Raw genomic sequence first — 17786 nt, 5'->3', positions numbered from 1 at the left:
TGTGAAGGTCCAGCTTTCCATCCCTCAGTCTAACCTCTGCCATCCATTGTTCACTGTCGTCCTCCACCTTCTTGTCCCTCTGCCTTCCATCATACCCCCCCCCTTCTCAGAGCTCTTGCACTGCCATCCTTCCCCCTTGCCCTCATTGTGTTTGTCATCCACACCCTCCTCTTATTACCCCTCCTCCCCCACTCCAAAATGCTAATTTATGAAAGTGGAGTCAAGACGAGTACCACAGCAGATGGTACCATGCTGGAGAAATGTAGGCAGGGGGAGACCTGCGCAGCACTACGGATTTCACACTGACGTGATTTCCTGCAGATCTGATGCCAGATTGGAAGGCATCATGAGATTCCAGCATTAATAGGATGATAATGAATGCAAATGGTGCCCATGCTCTAGGCGATGGGATAACTGACACACCATCAGCAAAATTGCAAACTATTTTTATGCTGATGGGTTTCCGACTTGTCACCTGCCATTGGATTCTCCGTTCCCACCAACCACAAAACCCGTGAGCAAGATGAAAAAAATTTCATCCAATTTCATCAGGAGGGGTGAAAAATTGTTGTGGGTTCTCCTCGTTCTCACATCATAAAGTCATGGATTATCACAGCCGCTAAACTTATAGCTGTTTAAAAAGCCTCATAAAAATCACAGTAGCGATATTCATTTTTGTTCTTTATGGATCTGTCTGAAGTAATTTAAGTACACAACCCAATTTTATTAGGAATAGCTGAATCCACTTTGATGAAGTTTAGAAAGAATCAAATAGTGTTTTTTTTGTCTTTCCTTCTATAGAGATACTAACTCATACAACAGCAATGTTCCATATGCATTGGCCACCCTCCAGTACCAACCTGGTCAGCTCCATGTGTATTTGTCAAATAAGGACGAAGAACAGGATCAGGCTTTGCTGTGAGACCCCTGTGGTTGAACAGCCTATGAACATTGACTCTCTGAGCTCACTTATGAAGAATGGCTACTTAATTAAGATAATGAAGGGAGACTGATACCTACAGAAGCATAACCCTCTTAGTATTTTCAAAAGGCAGGTGGAGGAGGAAAGAGCAGAAAGAAATAAGCGTCCTTTGTTCGTGCAAGCTTTGAATTGCACCATTTCACATATTTGTGAGTTGAGCATTTATAGTGTAACCTATTGTTAAAAAAGGTATAACAGGTACATAATTTAGTGGAAGTTGCTACTATCTCCTTTGAGGAGGTTAGTAATAACCATGGCAGAGTGATACTTTGCTAAAATAAATCAATGTTAGCAATTATAATAATTGTATTGAAGAAAAGTCCCAATTTCCAGATCTTTTGAACAAGTTGTTTAGGCAGCATTGTATCTGTATCAACAGCATGCAGTACTGAAGTAAAATTAGAGTTTCTCAAATGGTCTCCCCATCTGAAATGTCACATTAAACTCTAGTGTAATTATTTTCTCTTAGTGACAAATCTTGGGTGTTGAGTAAGGTACAATACAGAATTAAATCCCATATATCACTGACTTTGTTCACTTTCATCTTCTCTGTATTTTGAAAACAAAGATCTGTAGGTTGTTCTGTGCCAGGCACCAGTGCATAATCAGTAGCTGTGAAATAAATTGCTTCCAGGGCACTTCCAGTGTCAGTATTTCATCTGCTTCCGGGAAATGAAGATATTGATCCACCTTACTGATTTTCCTCCCCACTTTTAAAATATTTGCCCTTCTTTTATAGTCAGTCCAACTGAGATGGATCATAGTGCATTTAAGTACATTTCTGTGCCACTAAATGTCTCGTTCCATCACTTACTAATAGGGTATTTGAAAGTCTAGCATGATGGAAAAGTAGCTTCTAAATAAGTAAGTTCCAAATAATTTTTCTGTGTTCTGTGTAAATGTAGTCCCATTTGAAATAAAATAGAATAAGGTAAGTACAGATCCATTTACAGAACGACTGCTATTTAATTTAAATTAATTCAAGTATTCATGAAGATTACAGGTATGCAGTCAAAATATTATCCAATTTCTCATACCATTAGTAAAATATATGAAATCCCATTTTGCTTCTTTAGCAAGTTCATATTTGTGTTGTGCTAACAATTGTCTTGTTCTGTTTATTGACTAAACAGCCAGGTCTCTTTAGCAAACAGAAGAACAGCTTGCCCAAGGATAGAAATCCAGCAACCTTCCACTGACACTGACAGGTACCTGAGGTCCACGTAGCTAGCTCCACATCAACATCCTTAAGTAATTAAAATAGTTAAAAGTTCTATCTATGTTGCTGTATGCTGGACATGTTGTGTTTCCAGAATGTCTGGGATAATTAAATTAATCGACATGCCCGATTAACTGCAAATACTCTTCAGTATTTGACTATGTAGTTTGTAAACATTGACACTCAGTACTTTGCATTGAAACATTTGCTCATCAATATATAACATCTTTCACATGGAAAAACATCCCAAGACACTTCGCAGAGACACAACAGCACAATGGATTCTCAGAAAAAGGAGGTATTAAGAGGAGTGATGAAAAGCTTGCCCAAGAAGATTGTTTTAAAGTGATCTTAAAAGTGGAAATGAGATAATTCCAGATGTTGGCACGTGATTGGCAGTATCCATAGAAGCCCTACAGTGCAGAAGGAGGCCATTGTTGTTGGTCCATCAAGCGCACCAACAATAATCCCATGTACGCCCTATCCCCGTAACCCCACATATTTACCCTGCTAGTCCCCTGACACTAAGGGGCAATATAGCATGGCCAATCCACCTAACCTGAACATCTTTGGATGTGGGAGGAAACCGGCGCACCCAGAGGGTGCCCACGCAGACACGGGGAGAGTGTCAAACTCCACACTGACAGTGACCAGAGATGGGAATTGAACCCGGGTACCTTGTGCTGTGAGGTAGCAGTGCCTACCACTGGGCTACCATGCTGTCCCAAGAAGAGGGGAAACGGGGGCGCAGTGATCATGTTGCTGACTAGTAATCCAGAGACCCAGGCTAATACTCTCAGGAAATGGATTCAAATCACTTAATAAAAGAAATCTGCAAATTAAAGCTAATCTGAGTAATGGTGACCATGAAACTATCATGGATTGTCATTAAATCTCATCTGGTTTACTAATGTTCTTTGGGGAAGGAAATCAGCCATCTTTATCTGGTCTGACCCACATGTAACTCCAAATCCACAGCACTGTGGTTGACTCTTAACTTTCTTCTGAATGGTCTCGTAAGTCATTCAGTTCAAGGCAATTATGAATGGCAGATATGCTGGCCTTGCCAGCAACACCCACGTCCCGTGAAAGAATAAAACAAAGAGGATGTCAAAAGTTCATTTTAGATAATTTTGTCATTTTTAGGCAATTTTCACATTTCCACCATGATTCCATTGCTGTTTACTGAGGAGGTCAGGTAACTCACTGTGGATATTTCAAGTAAATTTGCATATCAACTATGTTAAATCAAATCGAGTCTAAAGTAGAAACGAGAACTGACTTCCAAAATTCCTGGCATTAAATCCTTAAAGATGATGGAAAAAGTTTACTCTTCTCAGCACCCTGCATTGGGGATCGTAGAGGTCTGTGAATCTGACAGACTGAATTCCTGCTCAATGCTCATTCCTTTAACATCTGCTCTATCGTCTTGTCTGAAGTAGGCTTCTGAAATTCATATTCATAAGAAGGCAGCAGCTTCTTTATGGTGTGCAAACATAGGTATGGGAAGGGTGCTATACTCTCTATCATGTTCAGAGAAATCTGGCAGATACAAGGCCTCAAGCAGACCAGCATGATTTGGTGGGGGGGTGGGTGCGGGCGTGCGACAGCAAATGTTTTGGACCACAGTGTCAACAGGCATTTGGGAATTGGAGGAGAGGATGTGAAGAAGGTGATTATGACTCAGCACTGGGATGGGGACAGGTGGTTGGAACTTGGTGTGGGAAGATGACTGGGATTTGGAATGGGGTTGTGTAAGAACAGTGTGTTGGGTCTCACCGATGGGGGATGAGTGTGATGGAAGGTAATTGAGACTCGACGGGGGAGTGAGATAGGCGATTGGGACTTGAGGTGATTTCGACTGGGTGACGGCAAACGATTAAGGTTTGGAGTTGGGGGTTAATAAGTGGGGACAGGCAATTGGGATTCAGTGAGTGTGCGGTAGGCAATTTGTATTGTGAGGAGTTGGTGGTGATCGGGATGGGGCAGTTAATTGGAGCTCAGCAGTGGGGTGTAGGGGCATGCAATTGTGACAGGAGATTAAGACTCAATGATTTGAGGGGGTGGTCAGATGATTGAAATGGGAAAAGTGAGGAGGGCTGTGGTAGGAGAGACTGGGGAATAAGGATCCAGGGATAAGGTTTCATGGGAGAGAGGGAGTCTGGAGTTACAGCTACTGTGGCTTTGACTGGGGAAATGGATGGGAAAATTGTGAATTTGTTTTGATGTGAAGCCTAGCATATCCAGCAGAGCAAGGAGCAGAAGCAGTGAGTGAATATGATGTTGGGGAAGGAACAGCATGTAACTTGTGGGACTATGCAGTGGATAATTAATGAAAGGTTAATTTCACTGGTTGATGAATAGAGAACAAAGAAATGGAGACAGGCACGTGAAGAATTGGTTATCCGATGTCAGCTTTAACCATCACTGATCATGGGTCGGGAAAGGAAGGCAGCTGCACACCATACACTTGTTCAGTCAGCCCTTCTCCCACAGCACATCCTTTGGGACAGTAAACTCCAGAAGCAACCAAGCAGTTGATGCTCCTGCCTCAACTATTGGCTCCTCAGTTAGGTCTTTGCATCTGGGCCCAGGGCTTACCTAGAGTAAGCTGGTTTGACATCAGGAATTAAATGTGGCCCTGTTTCTTTAGTGAGGTGTCCTGGGAAATGGGTGTCAGGACATTTAGGGATTGTTGGACCAGTACCCTGGAACCTTTCCCCTGACCCTTTCTGCAGCATCCTCCAGTCGGCCTTTTTAAGGCTATTTAGACCACTGCAGAACTCGATAAACTAGTTGGAGCTTGCACATTGCGTACTTAATGTAGCTTTTCACAAATTTTGCAGAAGAACTTTGACAGACACAGGTAACAGCTTGTATATTTAAGTTTGTCCAATTCTGATCTCTGTGTGCATCAGCTATACTTAAAAACAGTGTGGACCCATATAGTGATGACCATACTCATGGCACTGATCAGGTGCAAGACCACATGCTCAGAAATTGGTATACTTGTTTTATATCCAAAAAATATGCAGCGTATGTATCTATTTCTATGTCAGTGTTTTCAAATAATATTTGTTGAAGTTGGCCCATATGTAGTTCTGGGGTATCCATATTGTGACCATGTAAAATGTGTCTGATACTCCTGCATTAGAAGCTATCCTCCCACAAACTGTACAAGCTGAAATGTTCAGAAGTAAAGAGGATCAAGTGAAAAAATGTCAGGCAGGTTAGTCAGACCAAGGGATGCCCCTCACTTGCACCTGCATCTCAACATTTGCAAAGAAACGCAGCTTACTGCCCTTTGGTAGATATTGGTGGAAACCTCTTGCCATGATTCCTTCAGCAACAGGCCCCTGTTAACATCATAAGGATACGTTATCACCTGTCTAACCTTATTGTGAAAGGTTTTTCAGAAGCATTGCAAGTGCAGCATGTCATGCTTTACCTTGCATTATGTGAGAGGAAGCATCCAGGGATGCCACTTCTATGGCTTCTGGCACACTCACCTAGTTTGTGCTGCTCATGGATTCAGTCAGCTGAGGGTAGGATACAAGGCTCTGTAAGGACACTCTGTGACTGCCACAAAGTCTGGCTCATGTACATGTGCTGGCACTGAGTCAGCTAAGGCTTGAAACATGGCTGTATCTTTTGTAGCATCACTGGCATACCAAGTGGGTGCTGTAGAGTGGCACAGAAGAAAATACCACATCACCTCAACCTCAGTAGTCATCAAAGAGGAAGCTATGTCCTGCATTATACTGTCACTTTTCTACAGAAACATGGCCAGACAAACAGGTTCCTTTCCTCTGAACTGGGTTATTCTTCCCCTGCCCCTTCAACCTTGGTAATGTTCGCTGATGGGTTGAGATGCATTTTGCAGCTTTCCAGAAGCTTTCTAAATTTTGGTCCCCACACCCCCATCACACACGCATTTAATTGTCTCAATCGATTCAATTTTGATTTGTATGTAGTTTTTCTCTCATTCCTATGAATTTGCACTCAAAGTTCTGAATGATTAGTTAAACCATAAATTTGAATGCTATAGGTACTTAGAATTCAGATGGATCTTAAAGCAGTGCAAACCAAACTAGAAGTTTTTTTATACTTGAAAGTGAACATCACAACCACAGACTGTTAGTTTGAATAAAAATGAAGCTCCCTTGATGGCTCACATTGTTAATGCTTCAGGGGTAATTTGAAGTTTTGTACCCAGAGTGGGATTGCCACAGCCATGGTAGGTAGGACAGAGCTGTACCAATTTTCTGACCCACATTCACTGCTTGCATTGCCTGCATCAGGTGTTGTGCCCCATTGAATGTAATGTACTCTAGTCTGTAGAGACCACAAAATATTTTAGTTCAATGCTCATTTTGCTGGTTTCACTATCTAAGTGTTATTGCTTGAAAGTACACATATACATGTATGAATGCCTAGTGAAGACAGGCTTGAGCTTGGTTCCTATACTGCAGCATGATTCAATAGCCTATGTTAAGATACAGATCAGAAACCCCAAAGTATGTTATAAAACCCAACTAGACCCTAATTTTTTTTTTTAATTTTGGCATTAGTGTGAGGATATGGCGTTTCACTCCAGGTGTGATTCTATTGACCCACTAGGAATCTTTTATTAAAACAAATTTTATTTAACCATATAGTTTAACTTTTACCAATCAAAATACTTAAACGTAACAAAATCCAATTCTTAACTGCTAAGCTACCTTTATTAGTTCCAATTCAAGCAATATTCTTCTTTTTCCTCACAAAAACCTCTTCCATGAGGAAAGGCATTTCAGTGCTAGGAAATTACAATATCATTTTTTGTTGATTCATAGAATATTGCATTTTGCAATATTCTATGAATCAATGTTAATATTGCCTTAATCAACATTTCTTTCCTGATGTATGTGGTTTACATTTCAAAGTTGAATAACAGAGGTTACGAACTAAATAGTATTTTGTAGATGAACTGGAATTAAATTACCTTTGTGATTAAAGTACCTTTAGCTGTTTGTTTTAGATATCACCTATATCTTCAAAAATGTATATCAGCTATGATGCAAGTGATTTGAATTATAGCAAATGTACTTGCCTGTTGGTATAGTCAGAAAATAAGCACTACAGTCATAGAATCTACCAACACAAATAACAAAACATCCAAATAATCACAGTAGGTTTTAAAATAAAAAAAACACTATTGTTTGAACAAGCTTTTGTCATCAGAAACATTTCTGAAACACTGAAACAGATTCTAATGCTAACTATTCAGTGCGATGAACATGCAAGTACCTTTTACTGATAGCCTGAGGCTTTATCCTTGGGGCTATTTTCATCAGTAAATTGTAGAGTGAAACACAATAACTGCTGTAATGAATTGATATCAAGCTCATTGCTATCCTCCAGCATATAACAACTGCAGATAAATACCTACTAACCTAAGTATCAAATGTCTAAAAGCCTCTGTTTTTAGTAGGAAGTAGATTATCGTCTTGTTTCCCAGTTGGAATGCATTTTTCCCAGTTTCCTACAGCCCCTCTAGTTAGATTCCTCTTCCCTTTAACTCAGCCAGCAATTCAGTCACGTTTGTGGTTTGTTTTGTTCTTTCCTATTGCTCCTACTCCTAAAGGAGTGAAACAGTGGAAGTGATGCCAGAACATGAATCTTATTCAGAAGCTGAACAGAGTGAGCCTGCTGAGGAAATGAGGTATTGATCCTAGGTAGAGGGGTGATGTGTGAAGTTTGGTTAACTGGTTCCTTATCCCAGATCCCCTTAATAGTGGTATGTTTTAGTGATTCTCTAAAGCTGTTGAAGTACCCTTCTTATTTCTGGGGAAATCAAAAGAATTTAGTAAATAATATATATAAATGCACATGTATTGGACAGAATTTTCCAGCCGCGCTCATCCCAAGACTAGAAAAGTCCACCGGAGGTCAGTGGACCTTTGCATGGTCCATGTCCCATCTGCTACAATTCCCATGGCAGCCAGGATGGTAAAATTCCACCCATTGTATACAAAGTACTATAAAATTTTGAAAACAATTGTTTATTATCCTTCCCTTTCATGCTGCTTTATTCCTGTTGACGAGATAGAAAAGATGTTTTTATTAAATATTAGTATTCCAATTTTGGGTAAAGGTCTTAAACATGTGTTGGATCCCTTATTAGTAAGTGTAACTTTTCTGGTGGGTTGCTCATAAAGAGCTCAGCCAACTGTGATACCAGCATCCTCCTGGCTACAATGCAGAAATAGCAGCCAGCAGTGGCAGGGGCGTAAGCACAAATGTTGTCACCCTGAAATAAAACAGCACGGTCATTCTCCATGGATCCAGTGTCACTCCCCTGAGGCAGTGCCCCAGAAGTTTTAGTAATCTGTTGCAGACAAATACTGAACTGCTGTGATAGTCCTCTGTAAGCTTCTTTAAAAACTGGTACCCACAGCCATGGTGGCAACATTAGATCAGTCTAAGTTTACATGGCAGCAAGCTAACCTTGTATGATTTCAAAATGACTTTACGCTGCAGCACCTAGACTTTTGATAAAATGCTTATGTTGTAATGAAAGCTGAAACTTTGGCTATCAGGCACTGCGTAATTGCTGTACAAGACATGGGCAACAGTAGTCTAGATAGGCTGGCTAACTGACAGACAACAGCAAAGTCATTGGCAAGAGTGGGAGGATGAATACTGTCTCTCTGAGCACATAAACTTTGGGTGGTTACTGCCTGTGCTGCTTTTGAAAGCTTCAGCATTGCCCATCAGATGCTATATCATAGTTGGATCACAAATGTGCAATGGAGTTGGTTTCTAAACTCTGTGAAAAGCCCTATGCCAAATTGGGGCTGGGCTTGCCTATTTTCTTCTACATTGAATGTGAGTTTTCTAGCAGGCTTCCTGATTCACCAAGCATTTAACTGTACTCACCCATCAGCCAACTTCTGTAGGTTGCTCCTTCAAAGTCTACATCCACTTCAACAGAACTCCCGTGTCACTTCGCCCTCTAGCAAGGTGACACCTGCGCTATTCCAACTTCCTGGCTGGTGCTCACCACATGCAGCTTCCACCTCCATGCTATCTTCTAAATTACACACAATGTCAGTATCTGAGCTGGTAGCTGTGAGTGTGAAATCTTCATTATCACTATCTTCTTGCTGTTCTTCCACTAACTGTTCATATTGAGCTTCATGGGTCTCTGAAAGGAAAAAACAAAATAGTAACTTTCTGCAACAGGGAACTAGAGGGTGCATGCTTACACCACCTGCAGCTCATATATCCGAGGAGCTTTTAAAATGAGGGGGAGTGGAATGTTAGAAGGAAGGTTAGGTATGAGGGTACCATCATCTTTGGCTTCAGGCCTTTGCTGGCCATTTCTCAGCAATTGGTAATGATGTAGATTGCTTGTTAGGACATGCAGGTGCTCCTGGTTAGTTTCTTCTGCATCTGTTTGGTACTTTGTCCTGTAATTGAGAAATTATTGTGCCAATGAGCATTGTGTAATCTGTTTGGGTGTCATGGTCAAATAGCTGACAACGTGTGCAAGCTGTGAGATGTGGATGTGAGGCATGCGGCAGTACTAAATGTGTGAGGGTATAGTGGTACAAATATTAAATATGGATCCTGATTGATATATAGATTGTTGAAAGGTGTTTGGTCTGGTGAATTGAGGAGTGTTAGAGGCTAATGGTGCAGCATTTGAAGTTGCATTCACTGGCTTTGACTCTGAGTTTATTGGACATTTGAGACACTGCAGCCAGATCCTCAGGACCTGACACCTGGCATTGACCTTCACCGATATCCACTCCTGTTGCCTTCTGACCACCTGTCTGGTGGGCTTCCAAGCCTCCTGGGAGTACACAACTAAGTTCTCCAATGTAGTAACCAAAAGATATGGAACTTGCTTTCTCCCAAGGTTTCCCAGGTCACATTCACTTCCAGTACAATTGGTGGCAAATAATCAAGCCACAAATGCATGCCCCCTTTAAGAGCTGCAGGCTGGTCTACGCAATGCCACTCGTGCTCATTGGTAGAGTATTTCACTGCAGCTCAAGAGGTCCCTATTCAAATCACCCTTTGGAGACTGGCTGCTGTATTTCCTGATACTACCACTCTGTTGATTGCCTGCAGCCAGTTAACAGCGTTAACAGCGCTATCATCACTGGCTAGGTGGTGAAATCATTGAAATAAATAGGTGGCTGGAAATTGCTGCTTGCATTGCAAACAACAAGCATGAATTAATTAATCCTGGTACCTGTTTTCAGGGATATCAAAGTTGGCTCCCTGTTTAGCAACTATTATGGTAATCCTGAAAAATACAATCTTTAATATAATTCTATATATGTTGCAAAAAGAAATGGTGAAGCACACATTCCATCTCTGAAGAAGAGTTATACAACTAACAATATTAGGGCTCTGTTTTTCTCTCTCCACAGATGCTGCCAGACCTCCTGCATTTTTCCAGCATTTTCTGTTTTTACATTTCATCTCAGGTTCTGTTTCAGGGACTGGAATCTAGGTAGTAATAGTGTAGTAGAGATATGTCCAAGTTGGAAGTGATTCCAAAGATTACGTTTTTTGCATGTTGTCCAATGTTAAATACTTTGATTATAATGGGGAAGGTGTGTGCTGCTCCCCCCATTCTTTCTGTTTCCAGAGACAAGGAGGATCCAAGATATCCTGCTTGGCAGTTGCAATGGATGACTGGTACATTCTCTGCTTTCACCCTTTGCCACAGTCTACCAGGGGTTGCAAATCATGCTTATGCCATGATATCACTATGGGGCAAAGCAATGAGATCATTAAAGCTAGGCTTCAAGAACTACTTCAGCCATAATGAGCATTGAACCCTGCTGTTAGTATTTTTCCATACAACACTCTTGGTTGCTTGGCCCCAGACTAAGAAGCAGTCCTTTTGGCACCCTATCAGTTGGAACACAGTACAGATAGAATTTACTGACTAGCATTACTGATAATAGTGTACAATGACAATATCAACAACAACTTAGAATCACATAGCACCTTTAACACAATAAAATGTCCCAGTGTTATCAGGAATAAATTATGCTTCAACAACGATAATTGGTGATGTATTGGGCTTCAGGATCCCTCTTCAGGGTCCAAAGAAAACTTCACAAACCTCTTTGTATTATTAAGATTTTACCTTAATTTTCAACCTCTAAGCATTAAATGCTGAATTTTGCTTAATTTTCATGTCACTTCAGGCATACTTTGTATTCAAGAGGAATGCGTAATGATGTCAGTTTGACTTTGCAGTAGCATGCTGTCATACTTTACATGAAACATTTTTTTGTTGCAGAAACATCCTGGTGCATTTCAAAGTCTGCACTGACTGCTCAATTCTTTGGTCTTTAGAAGTACTGTTGGTGATATTGTAAAGTAAATTAACCCGCTCATAATAAGTTTCTCCCTCCATTAAATTTAAGAGGCATGAATATGTTTATTTCAAATTAATTAACACTTATGATGAAGTAGCGGAGAGAGGATTCTGAGCATTTGAAGCTTTCAGATGATAAAATGTGAAACAACATCCTTTCCAGACTTCAGTGTTACTTTTTCGTTCCTGTTTGACTATTTCAATTTTTGTCATATTTTCATTCTTCACCAATCTCACCACATGACCAGTTAATAGCTTTCTCCGACCATTTGAATAGCACTTTTGATCTGGCAAGTTGAAGGGCAAAATTTGTGTTCAACTGCTCATGAAGGAGAAGAACATTCTCTCTACCTCCCACTTCTTGAGAGGAATTTTAATGGAACTTTCCCAATTGTAGAGGTGAGGGCAGAGGCTGGGAATCTAATGGTTGCTGCAGCAGACTTAACCCTAATCCTAGTGTAGCAACAACGTTATAATCCTGCCTCCTGTTTCCCAACCAATCGCAGAGTGTGGACAAGCTGGTGCTGTACATTCAATGGAAGAATGTCTATTGCAGTCTCTATTGTGCCAGAAAGGCTGCAATGGACATGGCACATGACAGATCTGAAAGTGAGCTGTGCAAAGATTGGCCTCCTTCATGAAAAATCAGATGCTGCAGGCAACCGAATACATGCTTGACCTGACCAATGGTCTGCACACTCAATCTGTCACAATAAATAGGATGGTAGAAGGTCCGGATGTTCAATGCCTCATTGGATGCAGCTAAATGTTCTCCAGCTCTTGGCTAGAAGGACATGCAAATGGACCAGGAGATGAAAGGTGGAAAAATAACAAATCAAAATGGAGATTCTGCTCAAGGTGCTCCCACATCTCATTTCTTTTAAGCACTTTGAGCTTTTCATTCTTGCCATCCCCATTGTTGCATCCCAAACTCAAATACACACGAGCCTTAATGAGAATGGTATGACCAGAGTGGAAGATGAACAGAGAATATGATTTACGACTGCGGGAATGATTTGTGTGCAGGATGGGTGATGGGGCAGATGGTATAGGTTTGGAGTTTGATGACTCCAATTATCTGAAGCCTTCCTGTGTAAGACTGTCATGGGCTTTTCTGGCAGCTGGGTCAGAGGGCTGCAGGCACCCTGGCCACATCAGGCTCCTCCACATTATCGAGAGCAGTCAGACCTTCCTGTAATTACTTTTCCTCTCTGCAGTGCATATTGTGCAAGGTACAGAAACTACTGCCATCCTCAATACTCTTTCTGGTACATATGAAAGATCTGACCCGGGACCTCAGTCATGGGACTGATTTTGCCAACTCGCTATGCTGCTCCAGCAGAGCAACGGATCAAGTGCAATGGACCAAGAGACTTCAGAGGAGACTGTTAAGCGGGCTCATTGCTGTGGACCATGGCCTCCGTGCATCTCCAGCTCCAAGATTTTTGGAGTCATCAATTCTGTGCCAGAAATTGGCACGGAGCTGATTTAAACGTTAAGATTGAAATTTCAATCCCTTTAGCGGGCCTGGGACTGAAGTATCCACCCCCCACCCCCACCACCAGGAGTGGTTCACTCCAATGGGGTTTACAACAGCTTCCCACTAATGGAGAACTGGTGACCCAACCCCACTGGAGGGAACAGAGACCATGAGGCACTCCTAGGAGGTTGGGATTAAGGGAAGGTGACCCTGGGCATTGCCAGTCTGACAGTGCCAAAGGTGAAAATTGGCACTGCCCAAGGGGCACATTGACACTGCCCTCTGGGCAGTGCCAAGGGGGAGGGGCCAGAGGGGGTGAGGCAATTGGGAGGGTGGTGCTGACTGGGGGAAGACCAGTGAGGTGGAGGGTGTCCCGCTGCCACCCTGCATTGGGATTTCGAGAAGAGGAATGGAGGAGGTGATTGGGACTGGCCATCCAGGCTGGAAGAGGAGGGGTCTGCTGGGGCAAGGCGCTGCCAGGGAGGTCAGGGACATTGGGGCTGGCTGGGTGGGGGGATCCGGGCCTTGCCCAGAGAGGTTGGGAGGCCGAGGCGGTTGCAGGGGCAGTGATGGGGAGTTCCAGGGACACTGTGCATGCGTCGATCTCCACTATGACAGATCGGCACATGCGCAATGGTCCGCTCAGTACTATGCTACTGGCCTCTCCAGCAGGAATAGGCCCCTTCCACTGATTCTCAGTGTGAATCCTGCTAGGGCACTCTGCAGTGCTCAGAGTGTGGGAGATCCATTTTGAAAATCCTGCTTAAAAAAAATACTGAGAGTTGCACCAGTTTTTACACAAATTCAGCACTTAGGATTTTTCTTTAGTAGAGAATCTCACCCCACATTTTCAGCAAGGTTACTCAGTGATCACCTTTTTGGTTGTGTGGCTCTTGTTGTACCTGTCCTCTGTGGCAGTACTCGGCTTTGATATCTGTATTCATAGTAAGCACCTCTGAAATAATCCTTATCTCCAAGGAGCCGCTCATTGTTACAGAATTAAGGAATCATAGCAGCTTTCAGGATATCTTGCATGAATATCTTGTGTGTTCTTCTTATCAGAGTTTTGTGGTGTTGCTACAATGTAGGCTACAGCATGGAAGAGTGAGTCAAGTTCAAGGTAAATTAGATAACCTCAAAAAAAGTTGGAAATTACCTGTAAAGTATAAAAGCACTTCCAGAACTTGTGAACATTTTTTCTCAAAGCTGGAGCAGCAGCTTTGCAGCTTCATTCTTTGAAGGCTTTCTGGCCTGCCATTTGCATTGATCACTGAATTCCTGCTGTACTTTTGCCTTTTGACCCTGATGATAAAGTGGCAAATAACATTTACATTGCAAAAGCATTAGGCTGTGATTATCTTCAACAAGAGAGAATCTTGATGTCCAGTGGCATTCATGAACTGTTCATTATCAACATCCCGGGACTTACTATTGACGAGAACTGGACTAGCCATATCAATAATGTGATTACCAGACCAGGTCAAAGGCTAGGAATCCAGCAGCTAGTAACTTCCCAAAGCCTGTCCCACAATCTACAAGGCATAAGTCAGGCATGTGATAGAATTTTCTCCACTTGCCCGGATGAGTGCAGCTCCAACACCATCCAGGACAGAACAGTCTACTTGATTGGCAACAAATCCACCAACTTAAACATGTACTTCCTCCTGATGCACACCGTCACTGTGTGATATATGCAAGATACAATGCAGCATCTCACCAAAACTCCTTTGACAGCACCTTCCAAACCCAGAGACTTGACCGCCCAGAAGATGCATGGGAACATCACCGTTTACAAGTTTATCTACAAACTACACACCATCCTGATATGGGGTCATAATCCAGGAAATCTTTTCCCTTTAGTACTGTGTGAGCCATTGCACTAGATGCATTGCCATGGATCAAGAAGGTGGCTCACCATTACCTTCTCAAGGCCTGTTAGGGATGGACACAAAATCCTGGCCGAGCCAGTGAAACCCATGTCTCGTGCATTTGTTTGTAAATGCCCCACCAGTAACTGCCAAAGCCACTGTTACCTTGAAATACTTGGCTTTTGCTTCTTCCAAGGATCAACTATCGACCTTGTGGCATCACACAAATGGCACACATTATATCATCACTGTGTAGACTCATTGGTCTTCTGAAGATATCATTCTGATACCTGCAAATGTATTGCTCAATCTGGTCGTCTGCTGTGCTTCCCTTTACATAGCATTTAAAAGAGGTGTTGACCTTAAGGAAGGTGAGGCCCTGCAAGCTCTCAGGTCACCAGAAGAAGAGATGGTGCAGGATGTGGAAGACTAGAAGGAGGAAGAGGAGGGGTCAGATGCAGAACACTGGTGTGTTCCAATACTTGGTGGTCTGTATTTGGCTCAAGAGTCTCATCAAAATGCCATCAGAGAGCACCTGTTTGAGTCCCTCTATTTGATTTGTTATTGTCACGTATTAGCATAGAGTGAAAAGTATTGTTTCTTGCATGCTGTACAGGCAAAGCATAAAGTTGATAAAGAAGGAAATGTGAGAGTACAGAATGTAGAGTTACAGTCATAGCTAGGGTGTAGAGAAAGATCAACTTAATGCAAGGTAGGTCCATTCAAAAGTCTTATGGCAGCACAGAAGAAGCTGTTCTTGAGTTGGTTAATACATGCCCTCAGACTTTTATATATTTTTCCCGACAGAAGGTGAAGGTGTGTGGGGTCCATAATTATGCTGGTTGCTTTGCCAAGGCAGTGGGAAATGTAGACAGAGTCAGTGGATGGGACGCTGGTTGGCATAATGGATTGGGCTACATTTACAACCCTTCTTAGTTTCTTGTGGTCTTGGGCAGTGCAGGAGCCATACCAACCTGTGATACAACCAGAAAGAATGCTTTCTATGGTACATCTGTCTAAGCTGGCAAGAGTTGTCACTGACATTTTAAATTTTCTTAGTCTTCTGAGAAAGTAGAGGTGTTGGTGGGCTTTCTTATATATAGTGTCAGAATGGGGGGACCAGGACAGGTTGTTGGTGATCTAGATACCTAAAAACCTGAAACTCTCTACCCTTTCTACTCCATCCCTGTTGATGTAGACAGGGGCATGTTCTCGTCCATGCTTCCTGAAATTGATGACAATCTCCTTCGTTTTGTTGACATTGAGGGAGAGATTATTGTCATCTCACCAGTTCATCAGATTCTCTATCTCATTCCTGTACTCTGTGTCATCATTGTTTGAGATCTGACCCACGACAGTGGTGTTGGCAGCAAACTTGAAAATTCAGTTGGAGGAGAATTTGGCCACACAGTCATCGGTGCATAAGGAGTATAGTAGGGAGCTGAGAACGTAGCCTTGAGGGGCATTAGTGTTGAGGATGATCATGGAGATCTTGTTGTCAATCCTTACTGATTACCATCTGTGGGTTAGGAAGTTCAGGATCCAGTTGTAGAGGGAAAAGCCGCGCCTCAGGCCAACAGAATTTGGAGATGAGTTTCGTAGGAATAATGATGTTGAAGACCATGGCATGGAGCACACTCTCAACTACCTATGCTAAGGCCTCCACTGATTAAATAGCGTGCAACATGTAAGCCTTTACCGCCAATGAATAATACACATCTGTCCAGAGGTTTCACCATCTTCATTGACAAAGATAATGGGGGAAATGTGGAAGGAGGGCTGTGCAACAGTTGTGATAGCTGAAGAGTGATGGCTCATGATGGCAGGCAGAGGGGGCAAGGAGTTGGATGAAGATGAACTATAAAAGGCAGAAGAAAGACCAAGGAGAGGGAAGCTCGATCTTGACAAGTGTGCATGAAAATCTCTCAAACAAGTGTGTCAAAGAGTTACCACAAACTCAGACTGTACACTGGAAAATCAGCAAGATTTGGGAAGATGTAGTTGATGTTTATTGCAGTGTGTATCTCTGGGAGCAGCTTATTGCACACTGAGCCTGGTGTTACAGAACTGCTTAGGATAACCTCAACACAAACTATTGCGTCTCTTTCAAGAACTGCTTTGTAAAGAGACATTCCAAAGCAAGGTGGGAGACTACTTCTTCCCCACATAGCTACCTCAAGTACAGTGGGTGGAAGCAGTGAGACTTCCAAGCACACAGGAAGAATCTGACAGGGAAGGCCTTCCTCATCATCAGCCAAGCTACATCTTGGTGTTTGTTCTAAAGTTCTGGTGATGAAGTATTCTGCCAAATAACTTCGAACAGTCTGCTTAGGGAACCAGCCGACAAGTCCGACTGGCTCATTATCCCACAGAGTCTTGAGGTTGTTACTTTGGTCATTGCCGGATGGACTTGTAGCTTCAGCCTTGTTTTCAATAAGTAAATGCTTCATTTTACCCAAAGCTGGGAAACTATTGCTGCAGCTATCAAAACACCATACAGTGTTTTTTCAGCTAGCTATATGTCATTTACTTTAATTTGAAAAACTTCTCTGTACTTCCTGCTAATTTTGTATCATTGGGTTGAATTTTCAGTTCAGTGTGAATGTATGTTTCAGTGGGCAAGTAGCTATATTTCAACTTTTTTGGGGGGAAATCTAACCTTTCGCTGCATTTCTGACCATGTGCCATTTTCCTTTGGCCTTTTTGCAGGCCAGGAATACCTATGCACAAAACATATACCTCCCTCCAATGTTGGATAAATGGGGGATGAAAATTGGAGCTCCTTCTCTGCAGCATTTTTGTCTGGTGATGTGGGGTTTTGGAAGTCCACTAATGGCATGCCAGGTTTG

General features: G+C 42.4%; 1 protein-coding gene across 22 annotated transcripts in view; it reads left to right on the top strand.

Annotated features, from left to right (window-relative positions):
• Window positions 1–17786, top strand: part of rims2a (regulating synaptic membrane exocytosis 2a) — a 1020455-nt gene that overhangs the window by 692053 nt on the left and 310616 nt on the right. For 14 of the 22 annotated variants that reach the window (XM_080193752.1, XM_080193745.1, XM_080193738.1 and 11 more), the window contains 2 exons: window positions 2116–2190; window positions 7828–7905. The exons of 7 other annotated variants lie outside the window; for them this stretch is intronic. In XM_080193752.1, the coding sequence (XP_080049878.1) occupies window positions 2116–2190; window positions 7828–7905 (153 nt within the window). The remainder of the gene's footprint in view (window positions 1–2115; window positions 2191–7827; window positions 7906–17786) is intronic. One more of the 22 variants, XM_080193737.1, reaches the window with a different exon arrangement.

The sequence above is a fragment of the Carcharhinus amblyrhynchos genome, chromosome 8 (assembly GCF_965287045.1).
Source record: "Carcharhinus amblyrhynchos chromosome 8, sCarAmb.v2.hapA, whole genome shotgun sequence".
NCBI classification, from domain to species: domain Eukaryota; kingdom Metazoa; phylum Chordata; class Chondrichthyes; order Carcharhiniformes; family Carcharhinidae; genus Carcharhinus; species Carcharhinus amblyrhynchos.
The sequence above is the reverse complement of the archived record's forward strand: the minus strand, read 5'-3'. Positions and strand labels throughout refer to the sequence as shown.